The sequence below is a fragment of the Apteryx mantelli genome, chromosome 17 (assembly GCF_036417845.1).
Source record: "Apteryx mantelli isolate bAptMan1 chromosome 17, bAptMan1.hap1, whole genome shotgun sequence".
Taxonomy (NCBI): domain Eukaryota; kingdom Metazoa; phylum Chordata; class Aves; order Apterygiformes; family Apterygidae; genus Apteryx; species Apteryx mantelli.
The window spans coordinates 9,781,852-9,808,060 of NC_089994.1; the positions used below are offsets into that span (position 1 = coordinate 9,781,852).

Sequence of the window (26,209 nt, forward strand, 5' to 3'; positions counted from 1 at the left end):
ACAAAACAACAAATATATTTTCTCCGAAATACTTCAAAAAATTCTTTAAGTACAACATTCATTCCATTATTCCCTTTTCCACATATGGATACACATATACAACCTTTAAAAGTTCCTCTTATCGAGAGTCATTCCTCTTATTTAAAGTGAAGCTAAAGCCAGTAAGTAGTAATGCAGATAGGAACCTGAAGTACCTTAGAGTAATTTTCACTTATCTATAGTGGTAGACCATGGGAATTAACCTTATCCATTAGAAGCTTAAAAAAGGCGGCCATTCTGGAGGAGATAACCATTCTTTCAATTCTAACAACTTACAAGTTATTCTCAGATTTTACTATCAAGAGAACACAGGTTGAACACATTCCATAATTAAGTACTTGCAGGATATTCCCAGCAAATGTTTTAAGATGCCATGAGATTAGAACAGGTCCACGTTCTTAGTGTGCATCAGGAAAAAAAAATCCACATAAAAAGGTCAGGAATGATTTTAAAAACTACTTCCAAATGTACCCAGTGTCCAGCTGAGCTATGCAGAGAGGCGTGATCCTTCTCCGACCATCTGCTGTCCGTGTTTCAACTTGCTTTTTTAAGAGATTCTGTTGGGAAATACATTTTATTATTGTTTCTGATAAATAGAAAAGTTTGTTTGTTTGTTTTTTAACCTCAACTGACAGACAGGTGTATTAGATGAAAGGTGTTCCACAATTAAATTTGTTAATAGAGATTTTTTTCTGTATAATGTCTTTGGACTGCACTATTATTGTGTAGACGTTGGCTCAATCTATATTCCTATTTATGCAAGTGTATTTTAGTACTGCAACTTTTTTTGACCAATGATAGGTGTTTATTTTTTGAACAGAAGCTTATACAGTACAAAGTACAACAGGACTTGAGTACTGCTCTCAGGCCATACCATAATACAAATGATTTTTGCCCTCAAAACCACACATTTTTAATTCCAGATTTATCTAAACAAGGCACTTTTGGAGAACATAATCTGCTTTCCACATTACAGAGCCAAGTCTGAAACATTCTCATCTGTGTGCACTGAATCCTTCATTAAAATTGTTCTCCTGTGTTTAGGAGGGAATTAAATAATGTTCCCAACCTCTCCCATAGAGAAATCAAAGTACAGGTCTATAGTTAGACTGCTTTTAGCCATCTTTGATTTCCTTTCTGCGCATCCAGAATTTAGCACACATCATAGAAATATCCACAAGCCTCTTCCTGCATGGTCTTAATTCAACTTAAAGCATTTTAACTCTTCAGCAAGTCCCAAGAATGTCAACTGGCCCATTCAAGGACTGAAAGGTGCCCTACAACATGAATAAGGATGCAGAAATTGTTTTTATAACAACCAGTTTGATACTTACTGACTTAGTACTTGACACTGTAAAGTGACCATCCAAGAGCACCTACCTTTCTAATGTCCTCCAAACTCTCCCCATTAACCATGCTTGCCACTTTGGGAGCTGCTGTCGCCGTCCCAGCTGCCTCCCTTATCGACGCATTCTTCTGTTCCGCCTGCTGCTGTTGCTGTCTCTGTTGATACTTGAGCATCTCTGGATTCTCAATAATGGTAGTAGACAACTGAGCTTCAGTCATTATCGCCAGGCTTTTACCATAGGTGGACTGATGGATGTTGCTCTGTGGGTGTTAAAAAAAATGTACCACAGCAAAGGAGTGACTATAACTGCTAGCATGACATCACTGATAATGCTGTAAAGGAGTTGTACAAATCTACTGGAATCAATAAGATGCAAATCCTCTGTATAATTTATATGCCAAGGAGTTTTATTTATTTATATTCTCAGCTAACACTAAAATCAATACCTAAATTAATTGGGATACAAAGCTTTAGTTGCTAATAGCAATAAGAGAAAAAACAAAGAAAAAACAGCCAACAGCAAACCAGTTTAAAAAAAGACTTGCATATAAACAAGTTAAAGAGTAATTTCAAAGTGTTTTGAAGCACCCACTCCTTGTTTACTTGGCCAAATGATTACTTAAAATGTATAATGATGTGTAAGCAAGTGGATGTTTTCCAAATAGACTTTCTTTCCAGAGTAGAATTTTCTTAGCTTGACTACTTTTTTTTTAATTCTGTTTTGCAAATAGACAAGAACACATTTTTTCTGTAATATGAAAACAACTCACTACATACTTCTATAAATAGTCCAATATTTTAATGAATCAATACATTGTGTATGTACTATCACAGAATCTTTGAGTGCTTACTGTACCTTTTCCTCCTCACTGAGCGGATCTCCAAGTTCATCCTGGGAAAAGTCCAAATATGCCACCGATCCATCCATGGAACACACTAATATACCAAGTCCATTAAGGGTCCTAAAGGAAATAAAGATCTTTGTTTTCAATCTTTTTTATTGATGCCAAAGGGCAATCCAATAAACAATAAAAAAATAAATAAAAACATGAAGCATAAGATTTCTTATCACAGCAACTACTGATGGAACCAAAGAAGTGGGACAGCAAGGAGAAAGAGTGGTGGACAGCAGGGCCTTGCGTGCTGATATTCCAAAGGCGGCAAGGCAAATCAGAGACGGCACACAGGAAGGTGGCTTGAGAACAACACACCTAACCATGGCACGATCAGCATCATGAAAACCTTTCTGTAGGGGTGGAACAGAATATAAACCAAACTGTTCAATGAACAATGAAAGATTATAAATATACTTGCTGTAGAAGCTGTTCGAAGAATTAGCGTGTTAAAGGAACTAAGTGAAGAAAGGGGCCTTCAGCAGATAAGCAATGGATATGCACTGTTTTAAGCCTTAGAATTACTGTGTTGGGATAGTATCTAGAGGCCCACAGAAGATGAAGCTTCATCATTCATGGGAAACAAATAACAGATAGTCCATACCTATAAGGAGCTTACACTCTAAATAAACAAGATAGGAAGGAGAGGGGAAGAGACTGTAAGAGAGAAGTTATACGTTGGCTAAAATAAGTCTTCCCTATCATCATTATCTAAAGCGACAGCAATGAAAAGAAAGCAAGATGTGCATTTCATTACTTCACTAGGCAAGAGCATATATCTGATTTTGTTGTTTGGGTTTTTAAAGCAAAAATGCATGTACTCTTGTATGTAGAGAGTAAGAGTGTACATCACTCTTCTGGAGGTCTCAAAGGTTTTCTTGGAGGGAGAGAAATGGGAGAAACTATACATTGCGGCCTTAATGGAATGACAACCTTCCATCTATAATCTATTATTCCATGCTTGAAAAAAAATAGTATTTGATGAGGAGTTTTGACTGTTAACCCAGCAGCTCCCAATCACAGAGCTTATAGAGACAGTGACATGGTGGGTTTACCAATGACTTGCTATAGAGAGGAAAAGAAAGCAGGCAGAACTCTGAAGTCCTATCCAAATTAGCCCAGTAAGGATTAAAGATATATTACATACATTGTGGCTCTAGGTGCTTGAAAACAGCTTTTTTGTGGTGGTTGTTGTCCTGATCGTATCACATCCAGAGGAATTAGCCTCAACATTGTGTAACTATGTTAACCAACACTACTCTAAATTAGAAAAATGATAAAATCTTGTTGAGAGTTTTTTGCTTGCTTAGCATATAGAATTGCTGAGCTTCTATTGACCTCTGGATCCAAGCATTTATTACATGAAAACATAATGGTGCGGAGGGACTTTAATGAAGGATGCAAGTCTAAAACTCTAAAATAGAAACTGACAGCTATAACACTATTACAATATCAGGTTCCTCTGAATTTATTCAGTCCAGTTTTAGAATTGGGGAAGGACTGGAACATGTTTCTGGGAACATTCCATATTATTGAAATTTTAGCCATACATTCAAATTTGTAAACAGGATATAAAATAACAAGGTTCCTGAAGATCCTTTGTCTCTCTCAAATATCCCACAAAACCATTCACTCATAAATTGAAAAATGTTAACCAGCTATTACTCCCAATGACTTTATGCCATGAAGAATGTGCAATTTGCAGATGGGGAATTAAGAAAAACTACAGGAAAACAAAACTATTCAAAACTATTGTACTACAACAATAACAGCAGTTCTCATGAAATATTCCATTTATTGGCTTTTAAGCCTTAATTTATTAATGAAAGCAAAATGTTTTGAAAAGTTTTTATAATACTTTACTGAGCTTCATGGCAAAATCTATGCGGCACATAGAAAACAAGCAGCTACACGACTGTAAGCTTTAACATTTACAGCATAAAAACCAAGACAGTAATAGCTGTGAAGGTACTGTTTCAAAAGTTAGGAAGTGCTAGAATTAAGACCGCCTGTGTAACCAGCTGTGTGCATATTACAAGAAAGTTATTACTCTCTTCTTCCTCAGAATCCTTAATTCTGTAAATCACCTGATGTACGGGCCCAGAATATTTCTTTTTAGTATCATCTACTGGGTGAGCGGTCTCATGTATTTGTCACTTCTTATTCAAACCTTGCAGTGGATAAAGAACTACTGTTTATGACCAGGTCTTTGATGTTGGTTTGCCCCTACATTGAGGCCGACCCCACTAACTGGGAGCTACTTCTCCAGTGTAGTTCCCTTATATCCTGACCCCAATGATCCCATCCTTCTTCTGTTAGTGCTCCTTGTGATCAGCTGTATTCCCTCCTTATCCTAGTCCCTCCAGCCTGCTCCAGTCTTGGTTTTTCTTTGGTGTGCGTTTTTTTTGGTTTGTTTGGGGGACAGGGGGCAGGTTTAAACTCAGGCTTTACACTCTGGGGAGAAAAAGGAGTGCAGTCCTTGAGGAAACGGAAGAAGGAAGGTGCAGCTTGACTGCTCTGACAGACAGGAGAACCTGGAGGATATAAACTGGAGAAGCTAGTTAGAAACACAGTCATGGAGAGCCCAAGACTTGATGTCATCAATAGCAGGAGGAGTGTGAATGAAGAAACTTGGCCTGCCTTCCCACTTTCCACCCTGCTCCTTGTCATCCCGTTGATCACGGTCACACCACCTCCTCCTGATGCTACCAGGACTGGTGCCATGCTCCTGGCTGCTGCAATTCTTTCCAAAACGGACAGCAAGAGGCAGATTTCAGTACAGCCAGGGGAGCACTCAGAGCAGAGAAGGGATCTCCCACTCCACTGTAGCACCAAGGGTGCCAGCCCGAGGTGGACAGGATGAACTATTACAGGGTTCTGGAAATGCACAATAGGGCCACTGACTGTGTTCAAAGAGTGACTTTAGCAGCCCTGCGTGTATGGCTAAACTGGTTTATTTTTCACACCCTTTCTGTTAGCATTTGGCATTGCAGTGCTTGTGCTACCACGGGCATTAGGAAGAAAGCAGGAAAGGAGAAAGCAACACTTACCATGAAAAGAGAAAAATAGGATTTGGGCTAGTAGACTGCTGGGGAAAGGGGTTGTCCAACCCAATCCAAATCACTAGAGACACGTCCTGCAACCTCCCGGGAAAGCTCAGCACTTGCCATTCTGCTACCTTCTGTGTGGTGGTTGGTAGAAGGGGTGTGGTTGGGTGTAAAGGTTTCATTATCCCTTCTCTGAGACTTGCTACCTGATCAGCCTCAGCTACTCTTCACCACAGTGCAATCTACACCCTTCACGTGGCACTGCAATACCACTGTGTAACTACGTTCTTGTTAAACAGAGACATTACTTTTACTTTTTTCTACATGAAAATCCTCCAGCAAATTCAGTGTGAGTGTAAAACAAAAACAAACAAACAAAAACACACACCAAAAAACTCTCTCTTTAGATACTAGATAACTTGTATCCTTAGGCACGAAGGAAAGACTGGCCTAGAAGGCTCACCTGAATTGTCACGACTCTACAGTGCAATAACTTTTCATAGACATAATGCACCTAACATGACATGGTGGACCTGAGTTTTATCAAATACATATTCTATGACAATTTTTTTTTTTTAAAAGAATCATAACAAACAGGAACTCACTCCATAGGTATTTTACTGTATCATATGTTAAATACATTAGCTTTGACTTGGTTCTAATGCTACACAAGCTCAGTGGAAGTGATTGCATGTTAGTAACTAACGTCACTACCAGAGATGTTGCAGCAGAATCAAAAACCGCAGAAGCTGAGTATTTGGGTTCAGATAGCTATAATCTGTACTATTTAAGGAATTTCCAGTTAATGTATATACCTAACATTGACAATAACATTTTGGCTTTTGTAAAAAAGCAAAACAAAAAACAAACAAACAGGAGCAATCAACTTACCAGGAGATGTCCATGATAGACTTGTCAAACAGCTCGTGTATGACAACTAAAGGTCGTTTCAAACATGTGAGCTTAAAACAGAAGAAACAGAACTCAGAAATGCAGAAGTCCTATATTAGCACAAATATTACCACATTAATCCTCTCCTAGAGTCTTAGCAATATTCACCACGTAAGATCTGGCCGAGAGACAGCTGTATGCTTGATAGGGCAATATCTGAAGGGCAAAGTTAGCAATTCCATTACCAGCACAGAGAAGCCTTGGAGAAGCATGGCTGACATTCAATTCTCCCCTCCTTTCTGAAACACAGACTGAATTTCTTAACGAACCTAGCCTTTTATGCTGCATTCATAGAACTCTACCAGTCAAAAAGTAATTCCACAGATGCTAAAGACAGCTTATATTCTAAGCTTTATTGAGATAAGGATGTTGCAAACTGCCAGCACAAGAGAAAGACAGAACATGGATTAGGATTCCAAGCCCTCATTCAGACTACTCCTCCACACAAGGGAAGCCAGTCAATAGCAAAGAGAAATTAACTCACTGTTATTCTTAAAAATGATTCCTCTACATTGATAGATCACCCTAGTAATAAAGAACTGAATATGGAAATTCCCAAAAACTTGTTCTAAATCTGAGATTGTAAACTAATGTTAAATCAATGGACTTAATAGCTACAGTGTATAGTACAAGTAAAACGGAAACAGGAGAGGTCAATGTGATCTAGGATATTTCATGTTCATAAGTACACAGATGAAGTGCGTGATTTTCAATAGTTATTTCTTTTGTTTCCATCATAGATCTGTGTTGTGTATATATATCTCTTTTTAGCTCTTCAGGGCAAAGACTGCCTATAATTTTGCATCTCTACAATACCTAATACAACCTCAGCAGGCACTCTACATGAAATCACAGTATAAATAGAAAGCAAAATATACTTAGAATGATACTTTGATATGAGTATGCACTGGTAGCATTGCCAGACACAGATAAATACCACACTGGAATCTATAAATAGTAGACTGTAGTTAGCAATTGGTGTGTTCTGGCATACGTTCGCATCACAAAGCCTTGCAATCAGTTAAACTGATTCTCCACTCTTCGTAGTTGCCAAACAACCCATCTTGCAGCTATAAACACGAGAATAGCTAATCTTCCCTCAGACAAAATAAAATTTTAGTGTAGATTAAAAAGTATATATACATATATACTGAAAACCTGAAAAGTATATTTAAAAAGTTCACTCACTTTCACATTCACTTCCAAAGTGAAGGCAGAAGTCCGAGTGAAGCAGGCAGATGAGGCATATATATGCTCAGAAACACCTAAGCTGTGCCCGCTTTATTCTTCTTGTACCCATAAAAGACAGACTAGCAAGGCTAGATTCTAAGAGTGACTAAAGGGTAGGTGGGCTAAACATGGAATAACAATTAAGTCTTTTTCTTTTAAGACTTACATGGAGAATGAGTAAGAGACAGAGGAAGAAAATAGGGCTAAATTATGTTTATTAGCTGCGGCAATGCATTATTCTCCTTAACCAGGGCAGCGTACTCTGTCACCGCCTTCTAGGGGCTCTTTGACTCTAGAATACCGAATTCCTGAAATGAACTAATACCAATCCACTTCCCCCCAGCTAATCCTCTAACAACAGGGAGGATAAAAAAACTAAACATGAATCTAAATATAAGACTCTAATGCTGTACACATGACCTTTGTGCTAAATCTTCAAGTCATCCAAATGACCGCATTAGTCAAAGAAGGCGAAAAAAGTTTACCCAGACAGAAAGAGATCGATCCTTGCTACCAACAGCACAACAGCAGTAGGGACAACTTGACTTGGTGGAGCTCCCATTCTTTTGTTTCTTCTTGAAGATTTTTGGATTGAATTTCTGAACAAGCAAGATAACACAAGATGTATTATAGTAACTACATTAGAGTAGCTGCTTTAAAAGTAAATTTTACACTCAAAAGTGAAAAAATTAGCATTTCATGGAAACAAAGTCTATAACCAGACTTTATAATGGCACTGGCAAAATGCACGTATGCTTTCTTAAAGGTCCTTCTGAATGCCTTAACAGGAATGCCGAAGAATATTAATTTTACTAGCAAACTGGAACATGCTAGATACCTAAGTCACTTCCATCTAGTCACTGAACAGCTAACAGAGTTAGTGTTTGGAGTTCCTAATGTGTTCATCTATGTCCAGTTCTCTTACCTGAAGAGCAGGTTGATTAATTGATTCCAACATTAAAGCTGACATTTTTAAACACCACCATATGTTAGTTTTACTAATCTCTACACCTGTCTCCAGCTATTGTCCCATTTATGCATAAAATTACCAGAAAGCACATATTAAAAATTTTACTTCAGGATAAGTTACTATTGCTTACTCACCACTACTGTAACTGCCTTCCGATGCCCTACAAAATCCATGTTGGTTTTCCATCCATCTCTCTCAATGATCTGAGCAGTAGGTCCAGAATTATTCATGGCATGAGCAGAAACAAGATAGTGACCATCAGGCGACCAGCTGAGACGCAACACATGTGTTGTCCCTCCACACTGGAGAAAAACAAAACAAAACAAAAACAAAACAAAGCATACCACAGCTTTAAAAGTGTCTGGACTGGGCAAACAAAGGATTTTCATACAAACTATTTAAAGTTTACATTTAGGGAATATAATCACAAAACAAATCATCTGGGGATATAAAAGAATAACATTGCACACACTGCTCAGCACTTAGCCACATTTATACAGCTGATCTAGCATAATTTATGAAGCCCTACCAAAAGAGGGAAAAAGGAACTCAGAAAACTTTTTTAAAAAGGAAAAAAAAAAAAAAATCCAGAAAGTGCATTTCCTTAGCATTTATAAGAATGTAAGTCTCTTTAGATACTGTACACTCAATATTCACCAAGTTCTGGTTAGTGACAGGGCTGCAGCACACCAACTGCTGACAATGAACTTTCAGTTTGCAAACATTAACGCAGACACGAATTCAGGAATTTAGTCTCTTACTAAGAGCAATTACACTAATCACAGTACCAGAAGACCACTGTAAAATGCTCCGCTCACCAAGCACCAGCTTCTGTACCCCAAAATTTAATCCCTTAGTCAAAGTCATCACATAAGAATGGCCCTACTAGGTTAGACCAAGGATCCCTGGTACTTACCTGGTTTCTGGTAGTGGCTAATAGAAGAAGCAAAGGGAAGAGCATAAGAGCAATGGAACGGTAGGCCAATACTTCCTTAGAAGGACCTCTGCATTTCCAGGAATTTACTTGTTTACGTAATCCATGTAAACTTCCGGCATCCACAACATTTGATGGCAATGAGAGTCTCAATTCTACCTCCCGCTTTTTTTTTTTTTTTTAAATCTACCAGCTAATAGTTTCAGTTGATCCAGCGCTGTTTAATTAACTCATACCTCTGCAGCATCAGAGTTATTCTTACAATTTTTCATTTATTCTGTAAAGAATGGTCACACATTTGTACCTCATCAAAGGGTTTTGTGATGCTGGTTTCCAACTGCCAGTCCATGGTCCGCCACACCTTCAAACTTCGGTCATCAGCTTGAGAGGCAATATATTTTCCTACAGGATCCCAAGTCAGTCCTTTCACCAAGCCAGAATGTCCCTTCAAAGTGGCAAGAATTTCTGAGCACACACACACAAAAAAAAGAGTTGAGAATACAGAACGGATACTATATTTCTTACAGGACAGGTCTTCTTGAAACAGCATATTAAATAGAATCTCTTTTTAAATATACAAACACCAACACACCAACCAAACTGGAACTTGTATTTAAACCAAAGGTGATACATAAACATGATAAAGAGAACTCTGGCCAAAATAAGGAGTGCAAAACTCTATGTAAAGAAATAGATCAGAGCTGGGAGACTCGCAGAATCCAGGCAGTCTAGAACAGCACTTTCAAGCTATGGAAAGCAGCAGTTTAATTGGAACTTTAGTTAAAATTTCATTTTTTCCTCTGTACCCAAAGACCATCACAACAAACCTAACTTTGTGCAGCAAACACAAATTAAGTTATGACTGAAGAGATACGGAAGCCTGGCAGACCCGGTAACCCATTTTCAGTCAATATGCTGCTTATCAGACTGTTAAAGAAGAGGCTGAGAATACTGCACAGGCTACACAGCTTGAAAGAATAACACCTCTGATGTTATCTGATATTATCTGATATTATCAGATATTTAGGGAAGCAACCCTAAAACAAGTCGCAGTGTCTATGCATCATGCAATGGGAGCTTGAGCCTACATCACGTCATGTGAAGAGAAGCAGCCAAATAAAGGCACATGCTCCCTGGCTGCTGCAGGCCCTCGCAAGTCAGATAAAGCTGTCACAGAGACTGACTAGCTGCACCTGGCCTTGGGACTGTATGAATTGCCAGCACTGCAGCAGTAGAAGAAGGAAGACAGCCATCAAAGGGAAGACTTGAGAACTTTTGTTACTGTGAGAGAAGATGGCGTTAAGGCTCCGCTAGTTCTTCCATTCTCCCCTTCATCAGGTAAATTCACACTGGTTATTAAGCAGCAACATTTAGAATAAGGTAAATAAGATAAGGGGCCCCCAAAGGTAAAAGGATAGAAAGTCCTAGTGGTACAAAAGTAGAAGAAAAAAAAATTATATACTCCCAATATCAGGCCAAATTTCTATTTATCTGTGATTTTACAAAGAAGGTGAGAAAGAAGATACATGTAATAATGAGCTTCATATAAAATTAGCAGCACAAACTGCCTGTAACCTTTGTCTACAGCAGAGCGGAATCCACAGCGCATTGTCATCAAACCTCGGGACTCACCAGATTGCCAAGTGTATCATCTCAAAGGACAGGATAACCCATTCCCACATATACATACGCTACATATGTACACATACATTTTCACAGTCAGTGAAATACAGCAATAAAGGGAGGAGTTTGTCAGAGTTACATACCTGCACATCTGAAATATAAGAATTCTCACCTGGAAATTTGACAGCATTCCAGATGACAACAGTGTTATCCACACTGCACGATGCCAGCCAGGCATCATGAGGAGACCATGCTACATCCATGACATCTGTTTAAAAAAACAAATGTTTCCATATAAGACATTGTTTGTAGTCAGAGAATCAAAATTCTATTTAAAAAACTTGTGACAATGCTTTTTCCATCACTGAGAAAGGACTATAGCCTCACTAGAGTAAAATAAAGAAAGAACATGACAATCTGGGAGCAAGGCACTCCCATTCGTAATGTTCAACAGGGGATGCCAAAAAAAAAAGAAAAAGAAAAAAAAACAATCAAGGTAGAGAATGCAATGTTTAGAGGTTATAGGAAGCACTAACACACCTGTATAAGGTATATCTTTTGCTTTGTTTTGAATGAAAAAGCAACAGCAGCTATTGCAATGCATTTACTTTGATCAGTTCATGTATGTTAGAAAAAAGTGATTGAAATCTTGATTTTAATCATAGTTCACATCAACAAGTGTTCAAAATTTTCCTGTTTATTCATCTTTTGCATTTGCACTTTCATTATTTTTTCTAAATAAACACTAATATTCTTTGGTTTACACAACTTTCTTTTGCCAACCAGGAGACTATCAACTATAACTATGGACATTTATTTAAATAAAAATACAGTTTAACTTACTTACTTCAGATTCATTTTTAAATTAACAAATAGTGAAAAAAATTCCTTAGTTGCTCATTTTTCCAGTATACAGTTTGCCACGTTACTTGTATGAAAACTGAAATTTGATTAAAAACAACATTTTCTGATACATTTTCATAGTCACTCTTAAAAGGGATTACTGACTTGCCACCAAATCTATAGGTTTTGAAAAGATAAGTATGCTAGTGAAAAGAAGTTCTAACAAATGCATTCAGATTAGGTTCATTCTACACCTTTTAACTTACCCCCTGAATGGCTTCTGAGAATTGATACACACCTCCATTGCTCAACATTAGTAAGTTTGCTACCAGAACCAAACACAGTGCTAGGTCCAATGTACCTAATTAAAACAGGAACAACAGAATTATCAACAGAACCACACCAACTTCTTTATCAAGCTGTTTCTTCCTAAAGAAAGCACACTTCTATTTTCATTGAAGAAATAACTGAATAGAAAATTGAAACACAAAAATTTAGTTCTTTTTATAGAAAGTAATTTCAGTTATTAAAATTTAACTTAAATAAAAAGTAGAAAGTCTACAGATAGTAAGAAAATGCTAATATTTAAGATAACTCTTTAAATCTCTTTGGGAAGTTTTCTTCAAGGACAGAAGAAAATTCCTCAACTCCTAGACAGGAGCACGACTGGCCACGCAGAGAGACACTGCAGGCCAAGAGACAGGATAAGAGAACAAATATCCAATAGCAGTAATGTGATCTCATGGATTTCAGCTCCATGTGCACAACATGAAGCAGAGAACTTGCAAAAGGCTGGCACGGAGAAGAAACAGTAGGAGACTTGACAGAGTAACCTGCTTGAAATAAAATACAGAACTGCAAAGGAAAAAACATGCTTACGCAGCTCTCTTCCACACCATAATCAGCTTGTCATCTCCCCCTGAAGCCAAGTAAACTCCATTGTTGGACCATCGCACACAGTTCACACAAGCTGAAATGTAGAAAAGAAAGTTTGTAAGATAAAAACAACAATAAATGGTTCTACACCGGGAACAGAATTCATAATAAGCAGAACTTGACAGAAGACATTTAGGATTTAGTAAGCATGCTTTTTCTACTCAAAGCAGTTACTCTGTCTGCTCTAGATAAATGAATTGGTACTTATCTTACAGTAGCAGTTGAGGAACTTCTTAGTTTAAAGAAATCATCCCTTATTTAAAATAAATGCTTCAGCAAAAGTAGTTCATAAGGATAAAGATTAATATCCACCTAACAAAGAAAACTGCTTGTGATAAATTAGGTGGGATTAAGATGGCAAAGAAGGAAAGGTATATTTTGAAGAAAACACAGATAGTCATAGTTTCTTCAAATACAATATGCAATAAACCCAGAATAATGTAGAACTATAACCAATATACTTCATGTTTTCTTTATACTTATTCCTTCTCTTGCCTTTTCCTTCAAAGTTGTCCAGTTTCTCAAAACATGTATTATCAATTATTTTGTGGCCACAGCTGAAAAGGTTCATATGGAAGAGATTTCCAAAAGTAAATACTTCTATATTTCTCTAAATATTTTTCTACAGCTTAACAACATGTTCTGCTGAACATCTAAAAAAGTACATAGCCAAAGTCTGAGACTGCTCTGCTGTATTTTATTGATTTTCACCACTGGACAGGGCATTATTTTTGTAATTACAAACAGATGTAGTGCTTAAACTTTGGCAAATTACTTAGAGTCAGTACAAAGAATCTATGTTACCTAAGTGATTGTCCATCTGACAAAGCATCTTGGGAATATTTTCATTCTTTTCATCTTCCTCTTTCAGGACAGGAGCCATATTCCAGATCACAACTTTCCCAGAATCCTGGCCTGCAGATGAACAAAAAGCCATCATCTTATATACGTGTAAAAAGCAAAAGAGATTTTCAGCTTACTCTCAGTTTCAGAACAGACAGTAGCACTTAGGCGCTACTGCAGTGGGAGCTTTGGAAATATTTAATAATAGATGCCATTCTGATTCAATTACGTGTACTCAAGTGTTTTTCTTGAAGCTAATATAAACTAAGTTATACAGCCTGGTTCAAGGGAAAAACAAAAACAAAAAGACACCACTATACCTAACAGTAATACCAACTATAAGAATGTACTATTTATAATCAAATCTTATTTAACAAGAGAAGAGAGACATTCAAAACCTAAATTGTACTTGTTGTATCCAATATAAAACCTAAATTGTACTTGTTGTATCCAATATAAAATCATTCACTATAGTAATCCAAACAATATTTTAGCTTATATTTCTTGAACAATTCAATTTACATAACTGGATTTTTTTTGTCCCAATAATTCCACTATGTAGTCGTTCAAAAAGCCAAACTTCACATTCAGTTCCTCTTCAGATATAAAAGCAATGTGGCCAGTATGATCACAATTCAACTATCTCAGCTACTCAGCTACTATGTCAACTGATGCTCAAGGGGATAAGTACATCAGAAACTATCACCCTGCCTACTCTAGTAACAATAGCACTTTTCAATACATATTAATGACTTATATCTCCAAGAAGCAGATAATTATGTAAGAAATGTGTTTTTAAAAGAGTCAAAATTATTAAAGTGCTGTGAGGCACAAGACTATTATAGCCCAAAATTCTGCCTTCTGTCAGTACACAGACATACCTTGTCCTCCTGTTGCAAACTTGGTCCCATCTGGATGAATGTCCACTGAAAATATTGGCTTTCCTGCAATCAGAGAAGAAGAAGAAACATACTGAGTTTTTTTATAGTTGAGAGAACGCAGTAATGCCAAAAGAATCATAACTGTTCTGGTTAACAAATAAAGATTTTCTCCTAAAAGCTGTAGCTACAACATAAGAAATACAGCCGCCTGAAAGAGTTGAAAGCAACTTGATGACAAAAATAACAGTCTATTAAAAGTGTATGTGGAAGTTATAATGCCATAACAAACCAGTGACAGTCAAGGACCCTTAACCCAGCAGGATATGTCAAATGTTTCATAGCAAAATAATCTCACAATGCACATGCCCACCAGGCAAAACTGTATTTGAGTAAACAGTTTCTTTCAGGTTTCTATAGTTCCTTAGCTGATGACCTGGAGCAAGGTTTTGTTTTTGAGTTGTATGTGCGCTTTTTTTTTTTTTTTAATCTTCCCCAATCTCAGGTTGCATCTGTTGGTCATACAATTAACCGTCTCAAATTTGAATTTTGTTGTTATGAAATGCTTCTACCAAAATCTAGCTTTTACTTTTATGGCTTCCATATAGAAAAAGGGAGACTAAGTTTAAGTCCTTCAGCTCTCTCTCCATAGGCTGTATCTTCCAGAAGAAAAGTAATTGTTTTATAAAAACTTAAACCATCCAACAAATTAGCATAGTGAGGGAACAGCTTTTGAAAGCAGACAATCTCCACTCTCAGCCTGTTCTGCTCCGACCATTAGATCACACTCTCCTCTATGCTCACAGTTGTTTTAGCCTTTGCAGGAGCGGGTGGAGGGCAGCGCGCAGAACTTGCTGCCTTTCAACAACGCTGGAAAAGCTAACGCTAACGATGACTTGAAACAAACCAGATTTTCAAGCAGCAAAACCTAAGCAACACACACACGATTTTTACATTCAAATAATTTCTGGCAGCAGTCTGAACTCCTTACAAACAGGAATGCTCCTGCAAGCAAGATCACAAGCCTGCCAGTATTAAAGATGGCCGTTTGTCCTAATGGCCAAAGGAACCACTACTCACATGCCAAGATTTGATAAATTTCCCAGGTATGTCTATTCTTGCATTGTATTGTCATGGTGTGTTAAGATGTAAATGATAAAACCTGGAGAACTTACCCAGTTTATCCAACCATACGCTTTATGCTGTCCCTATGGCATCTGAATTCTTTGGCATTAAATTAACAACAAAAGCCCCCAATAAACATCCAGTATTTCTTACTTGTTGAGGGATACGCATTCTGCTTTGAGTAACTTTTATTTTATGTTGACTTGTTTTAAGGTTTATTTTATTTGGATTCTTATTGCAACCCTGACATGTGATTTCCCTTAAAATTTTAAAGGCAGCCAAGCAAAGACCTTAAGTACAGAAAGATGGCACTCAACCTACATTCCTTCCACGTCCTTTAAACCACATAAAACACACAAGCTGATGTTTAGCTACAGCTTCTCTTCGGGTTGTTGAGCCTGAATCTATCCTTTATTCTACTACCTTCAATGTAACATACAGGGATAAGCTGAACATTTTGAGACACACAGACAGAAAATAAACGTTTATTTTACCCTTCCCCAGATAAGGAAATTCCCTTAAATTAAGTCAGTGCATCATTTAAGCTAGTTGAAAAAACTAACACTTATGGAACCAGGCTGTTCTATAGACCTCGCGGTGTGAAAGGCTCCCTTCTCCATCTGTGACAACAGTCCCAGGCAAGGAGTTACCATACGCTCAGACCTGCCCTTACACAGGATCAGGTGAGTGCTCCCTCCAGTTATCAAAGACTTTTTACTTGAACGAGCCTCGTTCATTTTGTTTATAGCAGATGAGGTATCACTCACAAAACTGGAAAGCAGTTGCCCAGCAAATCGGAAGGGACAGTAACCTCTAGCAGAAGGACATCAATAAGCAAGGGGGACTGTAACTTCCACAGCTGAATAAGGCTTCAGAGTTCATGTGGTTTGTAGTTTAACAATACAGGATTTAAAATTGGTTTAACAGATGTAGCTGTCTTGTATGGGCAGATCTGTTCTATGAAATTCACTGTTAGCAGCACCTTGCTTGCCTCTCTCCCCTCCCTTATCTGCTCCGATTCCACCACTCACCCCTTCCAAAGGGTGCAAAAGACTGCATTAAAAAGTAGCTGTGACCAAAGCACACAATGGCAAGTTTTCGTCTGGCAGACACATTGGCTTCTCATTATTTGGGCAAAATAGAAACACCATACATTCTGAATAACTATGAAATAGCTGTTATGCCTATTGCTTTGCAGAAATTGACACTAAGATGTTTGATAGTGTGCCACGTAAAGTTACAAGATAACGTTAATCTCTTCTGAGAGTTACCTCTGTGAGTGTACATGATCATTTGTTCCGATTTTTAAAAGTGATAAATTGAAGACATCTACATTTGAAGCTACAATCTGGAGAGCTGGTACCTACAAGATGTGACATTATTGAACCCAAAAGACAACAGGCTTTACTAAAATATTTATTAGATTGTCTTTTATAAAAAAATAGGCATTTATAAGATGTAATTATCTTTTTCTTTGCTATGTCTTAAAAATATCATAACATCTCCAATTTCTGCCTTATCCTGAGAGCACAATTCTTCAGGAGTAGTAACATCAGCTAGCTTCCTCTTTCTGGGCAAAGTTTTTGCACAGCTCCACAAATGGGGTTGATGAAATTTAGCAAATTATTTTACTTACAGAGCCAGAGGTAACTTAGCTACAAATCCATCATAAAATCCTAAAATTAGCCACACCACATTAGAGAAAATGTCTGCCTAGCCCAGTATTCTGTGTTCAACAGAGACCAGCACCAGGTGTCTACCTAAGGATATCTACAATGGCTATCGCACAACAGTTCTTCCCTAGAATAATCTTCCAGCTCCAAAAATTTACAGCTTGGACTTCCTGAACCAGAGATGGGATCTCTGTACTCAGTACCCTGCAATTGGCTTCTCTTCTACACATTTATCTAGTCATTTTTCAAGTCCAGAATCATTATCATCCACAGCCCCTGATGCATGGAGGTCCACAGCACAGCTATGCAGCTCGGTGAAGAACCACCTACTTCATGTGCTCAGCACCTGCTACCTGTTTGCTTGATGCCCTTAATTCTTGTATGGGAACAAATCATTCCACATTCACTCCTTCCCTGCCACTATCAATATTATACACATTCACCATATCTCCCGTTCAGTCCTCCCTTTTCCAGGTGAGAGTCCTAGTCTATTTAGTCATTCCTTGTAGTAAAGCTGTTTCATACTTCTGATCATTTTGGTCACTCCTCTCTGAGCCTCTTTCCGTTCTCCTATATCTTTTACGACATTGGAGGGAACCTGCATTGAAGACACTATTCAAATGCAAATGCTCCATGTGTTTATACAGTAGCATAATGTTTTCTTTCCAGTTATTAATTCTATTCCTAGCATAAATTTGGCTTTTGATCTAACCAGCATTGAGCAGATATTTCACAAGTTGATTATAATCCTAAAAACGCAGACCTCAGTGGAGGTCTCAGTCATCAGGTCACAGGGCACCATTTTACATGCAAAGTTTAAAAAGTGTATTAATTTTGTACTCAAGAAAGGCAGCCTTGACAAGCAAAGCCCTCAGAGAAATAGCAGATAAAGTTTCCTACGTGGCTCAACTGTGATGAGGAAGATAACTTCTCCCACAGGTAACTACCCATATAGAATGGGCCACCCAGCAAATTCTCCTTTTCTGCAGAATCAGCCAATTAGCTTAAAGCATGACAGCTTGTGAATGTGAGGCCTGTCAAACTCATCTCCTATAAGAACCAAATATTGCTCCCATCTGATAGATAACTCCTAGTGAGCTGGACTAGTTTCATCCAGGTTGCCTACAGAAAAAACGTCTCTGAATGAATCTCACCAGCAACATCCAGATGCATCTGGTTTGCTAACAAGCGCAATGGTTAACCCTCACTCTGAAAGATATGCTTTTTCCCCCCTAGAAACATTAGTTTATTAAGCCAAGGTGCAGACTTCTTGGAGTTTCTACAGATAAGAGTCTTCCATTTTCCAAATACAGGAAATCTGTCAAACTACACCCAGTCTCAAAAAAACACTCTCAATCTGTCACACCCTACTCTTAGCGAACATCTTACATTATTCAAAACACAAACAGTAACTACAAAATGTCAGGTTATATACTAGCACAGCAAAATATTTACAAGTTAACCTGGATGAAATATTATTTCCAGGTCAATCTGGATTTTATTTCGAATTTCTTTGGAAGCTGTTCTAAGATCCATGGGTGTCCATGATTAATCATGGACTACACAGTTGTTTAGAGCCCACAGCCTTTAGTCCACAATGTTTTCTGTGCTCTTCTACTTCAACTATAAGTTTCACTAGTGAAGGAATGCAGAAGCATATCTTGAGAAGAGCAGCCCAAAGAGGGAAGCAACTACTTATGACCTACCTCAAGACCATGGGGTATCATGAACCTGTTCCTGGCTCTAGCTGCATACAACTTACCTGTTGGTTAAGAGAACAGCCAAGCACAGCAGCAGCCCTGCTTAGATGTCTGCAGGAAACAACAACTACTGGATCTACAAACCTGAGCACTTGAGCTAGATCGTTCACACTTGTTTTTTAGGCAGTACCAGAGCTACTATGCGATTCAGCACCAGAAAGCACAGAGGTATAATGCAAACTAGAGAGCACACAATTTGGGCCCTTTTCCCAAGGAGCAAGATAAAGTGGACAGTTTCAAAAAACCCCTTTTTTTTAAAATTATATATAGATATGTGCGTGTGTGTGTGTATACAAATATACACACACATATATTATATATATATACATATATATGTTCCCTGCTCTGCTGGCACAGGCTTTGTCTATTATATTAACTTTAAAATGGATAAACAGCATCAACTCATGCATTGCTTAAAAAGAAGACACATTCTCCAGAACAGTCTGTAGAAGAGCTCCAATTATAATCCTGGACACTCTCTCAGGTCTGCTCCGTATTTCCATACAAGCAGTGGAGTTTCATGAGAAGCAAAAGAGAACACACCTCATGCACACGATGCCCTATAGCCCAAGGGAAACCAGAAGGCACCGCACGGGCAAGTCGCACTCGCTCTCATATGCACAGAGGTATATGACTTTACCACCTGCACAGAACACAGGAACGAGGTGAAGCGTTTCACAAGTAGAAGGTCTGCACATAGCCACTGCTGTGCACGCATTACCCGAGTGCCCTCATGGTCCCTCTAAAACTCCCTGTCAACCACCACACCACACCACTTCTCCAGGAGCCTGAGGAGGGAACAAGAGCTTCTGTTAGAAAATACAAGCACTTAGTACCGACACACTGGTCTTTGGACAACAAAACGGTATGGACAGTATTTTCTATTTGTAAAAAAGCAGAAAATGAGTGTGTTAAAAGTTAAAGGCAGACATGAATGGGATACACTGTAACTTTATGTGATATATGCAAATCAAAGAGGTTCCGAGTGTAAAAGGCACAAAAAAGCCTATTTAAAGTAGAACAAATTAAGTTTTTCAGAACACTCCAAAAGGATTCATACAGCACTTTCAGAGTTATGTAAGGCAGCTCTTGCTGTGGGGTTGTTTATTTTCCTTTTGGTTGGTTTTGTTTGGGCATGCAAATTAATCCTCAATAAAAACAACTGAGCTTGAAAGTTGCTCATCTTCAGAAAGGAGGTGTCCCTTTACTATTTATCAGAAAGCAGCGTATCAAAGTCACAAACAAATTCAGTTCCCATTTAGCACAAACACTGCATGAAGTTACAACTCAGCTTTGTTGCACAGTCACACGCCTGAGTAGAGACAGGCGAAATACACATGGACTTCACAGTGGCACTTCCAAGTCTCTAAGCTAGCAGTAAGAGGCGTGAGTACTGAAACACACTTTCCTTGACAAGGAAAAATCTTTCCAGTGTCCTGTTTCAAACCTGCATGAGTTCATAATTTCTTGGCTATTGAGAAACAGAGCTTGCCTTGACTAAATTAGACACTTAGATTTAAAACAAGGAATCAGTAGTAAAAAATGCATACTTGTGAAGGTATATTAATTCTTTTACAACCTAAAAGGAAATTCTTGATGGTTCTTAATCACTGCTTGCTCAATACACTTCAATGTTTTCTATATCCCTTAAAACATAGAACAACTTCAACAATCATTAGATTGTTTGCCCAAGTAAACCAAGACTTATATAAATCTAGAGATGTAAAATGATTAGAGAAAGAAAGAGTGAACATAGATTAACTGATTACAGGACAGAATTTCAGCAAGACAGAACGTCATTTTCGGGGTGATTCTTCTTGCCTGGTACAGTTATCGGGGTAATAGCATTTACAGCAGCAGAAAACTGTCACAGGTTAAAGCTATAAAGCCTGTTTCATAGTACTTCTGGTTTATAAACCGATCACAGACACCGGATTTTTTCCTCACTTCTGTCATTTTCTCAAAATAAAGGAAAGGAGCCATTATTTGATAGCAACCACTTCCTTCTCTGCATCCATTTCTTCCTTTAACTGATTACGCTGTTAAACCCTGTTGAAATGAGTCAAAGAGCACAAGGACCCTGTTTTAAAGTGAATAAATGCTTTCCTGCACTTTGGATACTGAGGTCACTGGAGAAGTTTTGAATTTCCTACCAGTAATTAAGCATAAAAACAAAATTTAAGCAAGTTGAACACTAACACTAAAATTTAACGTACTGTGTTTTAAGACATTTCTTACTCTTGTAATAATCTCTAAAAAAAGAAAAAAAAAGTTTAAATTATCAAAGTCCCCAACATCACATGACACACAAAAGCAAACCAGGTTCAGCAGAAAGAGAATACCTTACGATAGGCTGAGATGTCCTGTTGAATTCTTTGCTTAAAGAACCCATATATATATAATATACTTAAAGAAATACCAATAGTGAAACAAGCCTGGAAAAAAAAAATCCAACCAGGTAAGACAGCTCAAATTCAAGGACAGGCTCCCATCTTAAAAAAAGGTGAGCAGTTTTAAATATTATGTCATTTTTGTTTGTTATTTAACTTTAGGCAACAAATAATGAAATATAAAGGCAATTTGCATGACTTTCTACCACAATATGAGTGAGTTTCTATTTATTTTGCTTCCAGCCAGCCCATCTAATACATAACATCCAATATGACTCACAAATCAATTCAAATATTTACATTCCGCCATTATACCTTGAAGAGATAATAAACTCTATGCCTGCATTTAAACAAAAGCAGGCTCCAGTTCCACGAATTGTTATTCGTGAACAGCACCTTGGGGTTTGCAAAAGTTTCTCTGAATCACAAGGGACCTCCTGTAGTGTTCAGCACTCACCTGCATTAGCCATCTTGAAGGACCAAGGCCCTCAAAGAATTGTGTGCAAAATAAGCATATACAGCTGGTGGATATGTGATGCATCTTTACATAGATGCCGAATGAAAGAAACCGGGAAGGAGAATCACCCCATCTACATCTTACAGGTTCCTTTTTACCCTCTCATATGAAATTGCAGTTTTCAATCTGCTTCCCTGCTCCAAGTCATAGAAACATGGAAGAGAAGAACAAGATAACAATGAGAATTTCATGTGAAATCTAATAAACCCACATTAATGGTGTGAAGGGCTTACAGAAAATGCATTTGAGGAAACATTTCCGATAAGTACTCACATAAGGCAGCATTAATAACTCCAAGACAAAAACCTGTAGAACCAAAATGTGTTAAAGTGCTTTTATAGTAAATGCACAGCATCTCAGCTGAGCTGCATACAGTTCCCATTTGTACTGAACATGATTCCCATGTGATATGGCACTGACTTCTGATTTCTATTATCTCATGGAAAATGTAGGCCTGTAAGAGTCATTAAACTTGTTCTAGCCCATTCAGTAAAATGAAAACCCCAAAACTGAGTGGGGAAAGGGAAAGAGAGGAATGGCAGCACTTTGAACCGGTGCGTAGAAGAGCCAGTCTTGCTTTTGTGACTCTTACTCACGTATCAGCTACAACGAAGTAGCCTCTTCTGACAGTGGGGAAAACAAAACAGAGGAAATATGATCACAATGAGTCTCCAGTATACACAGTACAAATAATCGTTGCCCTGTTTCTAGATAAGTGTCAGTGCAAATACATAAGTCCATTAAATGTGATGGAGACTACTTGCACGCAGCGATGCCTGCAGGATCCAGAACCTTGATATTTTAAAAAAGGCCAACTAACCTCACCAGTTTTTATTCTGCACACCTTGCCCCAAGGAAAAGACCACAAGAATCTTACACAGTCCTGTATGTTGGCAGATCTTAAAGCATTTTACAGATGAAGTCAATGATGAATGTCTGTTTTGCAGTTGGTGAAAATAAGACAAAGTGACTTGCCCAAACTCATCCTAGCAGAACAGTGGCAGAAAAAGGAATAAAATTCAGGACTACCAAGGCCCTGTCTAGTGCATTAGCCATCAGCAAAGCATCACAAAGCTTTATAAATGGAGTCTAGCTGTGAATTGCTTGGCAGGAGATGCTTTTCTACAGTCCACAAACTGGTATCAAAATGGTTAGAAATATTCTAAGTTGCTACAGATTTCAAATACTGAAAAGTACACCCATTAAAGAAATAAGGAAAGAAGTTACAGATATAATAGATCTGTGTGATCTGTATAGCTTTAGGCCAAAGGTCTTTACCCAGCTCTTTGCAAATGGGCTCCCACTGATCCCAAGATCCAGAGAGGCATAGGACAGTCTGCCTGCATGCAGCCAAAGATCAAGATTTAAATGCTACGCTTGCTTAGATAAACTGAGTAAAAATGTAAAACACATCTCAAACTCAAGTACTTTCACATTTCTCTCAGTTCAGTGTGACCCTTCACTAAAAGTCCAGGTTCATCTGCTGACGGCGTGGCCTAGTTAGGGTGATGAAGATGCATGTGAATTGCAACTTTAGGCTTAAGTAGCCATGGTTCTTAAAACCTGCGGCACGATTACAGAGGCAATAAAGCACACAGAAAGCTAGCTGTAAAGTTGCACCTCTGTTTTTTAACTCAAGGCAAAGTTCTCCGACTTGAATGAGCTGGGCTCTGGCTTGGTTTTATTCTAGATAAAAATCAACTAAGCAAGTCCAACTATAGGCATTTATATCAGTGTATAAAATTTGCAGTCAAAATAATGCTGTATGTATGAATTTGAGGACAAAGCTTGCACATCCAAGAGTGAGCTCTTCATGTGTTATGTTTCTTCTTACTGCTACACCAGGAATGATACAAACATTCCTCTTGAGAGTGATCATAAGCAGTGCAAATACATAACATTGATGCTGCCCTGTACTTACTAATCTAGAAAAATATAATTTTTAGATTTTTATCTTTTTTTTCCACTTAATTCTAAAGTGTTTTACCTCACCAATCACCATGACATCATTAGAGGAGTGGCAGACAAGATACTGCATAAACTCAGCAAGCGTCAACTAATATCGAAAGAGTCTTTTTTCCCCTCCGACTAATGATAGCACAGCAGGCCAGCACCGAAGCTTATCCACTTGGGGACTTTAACCCTGACCACACTCGGCCACGAGAGACCACTGTGGTAAGCGCTGCCCATGTGCACGGGACTTCCACACAAAACAGACTGTAAACTGATGTGTGAGAGCCTCGCTCTCTTTCCCATAGACCATACTTGTTTCAAACTATCATTTTTTCACTTTCTCGAAAGTGGAATTGCCCCGCTTGCTCAATTTGTGCCAGGCAGGTGAAGGCAACTCAGTCTTCAGCCAACAGCATTTCGCTGCTCGCTGTAGGGCCCAGGGCTAGGCGAAACAGCCGCCCGCAGAGGGGTTCTTTACTTTCAAACGCGAGCTCCGCGGAGAGAACCGTCGCCACGGCGACCCCCAAACAGAACCCAACGGCCCGCTGCCCCCGGGCCCTCCCCGCGGGCCCCCGGGCGACCCCCGCGCCCCGGGCTCGGCCTTTGGGGCGTTACGCTTCTCTCGAGGCCGCAGTTTCATTTTTGCCTTCCCGTTCACCTCAGCGCCCCGGTTACGAGCCCGCTCGCCCACCGCACACGCAGCGGTCCCGCAGGCGCCGGGCAAGCCCGGGGTCCGGAAACTTGCTGCGCCCCAAACCGCACCGCCGCCCTCGCGGTGCAACCATGTTGCGCCCCGGGGCCGGTTACATTTTTGCAGTTACTCGCAGCGGACGCGCGCCACGACGGCCCCGAGCAGAGCGACGGCGGGCGGCGGGTACAAAGGCTGCCCCGGCCGAGCCCCCGCCGCCCCCAGCCGGGGCCGCCGCGCACCTGCCCGCCGCCCCGCGGCACCTGCCCCGCGCGGCCCGCCGCGCCGGCCCTCACCATTGTGGTTGACCCAGGTCGGCTTCAGCAGCTTCATGGTGGCCCGCCCGGGGCCGCCGCCGGCCGCGGCCCCCGGGACCCCAGGGCGGCTCCGCCCGGGCTGCCTGCGGCGCCGCTCCGCGCGGCCGAGCTCAGCGGCCGCCGGCCACCACGGGCGGCTGCCGGCGCCGCCGCCGCCGCCGCTGCTGCTGTTGCTGCTGCTGCTGTGGCTGCCGCCGCCGCGCTCCGCTCTGCCCGCCCCCTCCGCCGGCCGGAGCCGCCTCAGAGCCGCTCCATGACCCGGAGCCGCCCGCGACCGTGCCCGTGCCACAGCCGCGGCCGCCGTCGACCGGTCGCATCCCCCGCTCAGCTCCCGGGCAACGCCGGAACTCGGCGCCTGGCAACCGCCTAACCGGCCCGGCGGGAAACAGCCGCCCCCGAGCCCCAACGTTCCCCCCGCCTGGGCCGGGCGGGGGGCGAGATCCCGCGAGGCGCCGCGCCCCGCCTCCATGGCGGCGGGCCGGGGCGGGCCGAGGCGGGCCGGGGCGGGCCGGGCCGGCGGCGGCGGCGCCCCCTGCCGGGCGGCGGCGGCGCCCTCCCTTACGGGCGGCCGGGACCGGCGCTTCGGGGCCCCGGGCCGGGGGCGGCAGCCCGCGCCCAGGCGCCGCCTCCCCGGGGAAGCGCCGTTTTCTAACAAAAATGGTGCGTTACTGTCCCCGAGCTCCTCTCTTCCCTGGGGATCCGCAGGCTGCTGCCAGTTCCTTGAGCCCCTCCTTCCCCGTCTTCCTACCTTGGTCTGGGGAATGCGAGGCGCTTCAGGCAGCGAGGGCTGGTCTCTCCCGCCGTTGAAGCCGACGGGCTTTTTTGGCGGGCTCGAAGCGCTGGCCATGGGGCACCAGGGCCTGCAGCAGCCCCGAATCTGCTGGGCGGGCGAGGTGGCCCGAAAGAGGCCGCGCGCGCGAAACCCGGCCGTGGGCTGCTCCGGTTTAAAGTGAGGTGGCAGGAGGGCGTAGCTGCCCGCCAAATGTGAACGTCGGTAAATGAGTTTTGATTTTAGCCGGAGGAAGCTCAGAAATCTTCTGAGATCGGAGACACAACTGAAAATGCCAGCGGTCACACTATGAGGAAACGGCCGCTGCGGGACAGCGGGGCGCCTGGGGCTCTCAGCAGTGCGGCAGGGACACACAAGCGTTATTACCCAAATATTACCCAAAATAGTGTTGGATGTTCAAATCTTATGCACAAGCACCTCGTGCCGCCAGGCCCCGCAGCCGCTGTCGGGGAGGAACCGTG

At 40.6% G+C, this 26,209-nt stretch overlaps 1 protein-coding gene across 2 annotated transcripts in view; it reads right to left on the bottom strand.

Moving 5' to 3' along the window:
• The window catches only part of HIRA (histone cell cycle regulator), a 40,575-nt gene extending 15,573 nt beyond the window's left edge, over positions 1-25,002 (bottom strand). For both annotated transcript variants that reach the window (XM_067306983.1, XM_067306982.1), the window contains exons 1-13: positions 24,938-25,002; positions 14,539-14,601; positions 13,619-13,729; positions 12,758-12,848; positions 12,145-12,239; positions 11,208-11,303; positions 9,717-9,877; positions 8,613-8,780; positions 7,994-8,107; positions 6,219-6,289; positions 2,244-2,349; positions 1,420-1,647; positions 511-596 (exon numbers count right to left, since the gene is read on the bottom strand). In XM_067306983.1, the coding sequence (XP_067163084.1) occupies positions 511-596; positions 1,420-1,647; positions 2,244-2,349; positions 6,219-6,289; positions 7,994-8,107; positions 8,613-8,780; positions 9,717-9,877; positions 11,208-11,303; positions 12,145-12,239; positions 12,758-12,848; positions 13,619-13,729; positions 14,539-14,601; positions 24,938-24,974 (1,427 nt within the window). In that variant the 5' untranslated portion in view covers positions 24,975-25,002. The remainder of the gene's footprint in view (positions 1-510; positions 597-1,419; positions 1,648-2,243; positions 2,350-6,218; positions 6,290-7,993; positions 8,108-8,612; positions 8,781-9,716; positions 9,878-11,207; positions 11,304-12,144; positions 12,240-12,757; positions 12,849-13,618; positions 13,730-14,538; positions 14,602-24,937) is intronic.
• Positions 25,003-26,209: the final 1,207 nt, after the last annotated feature.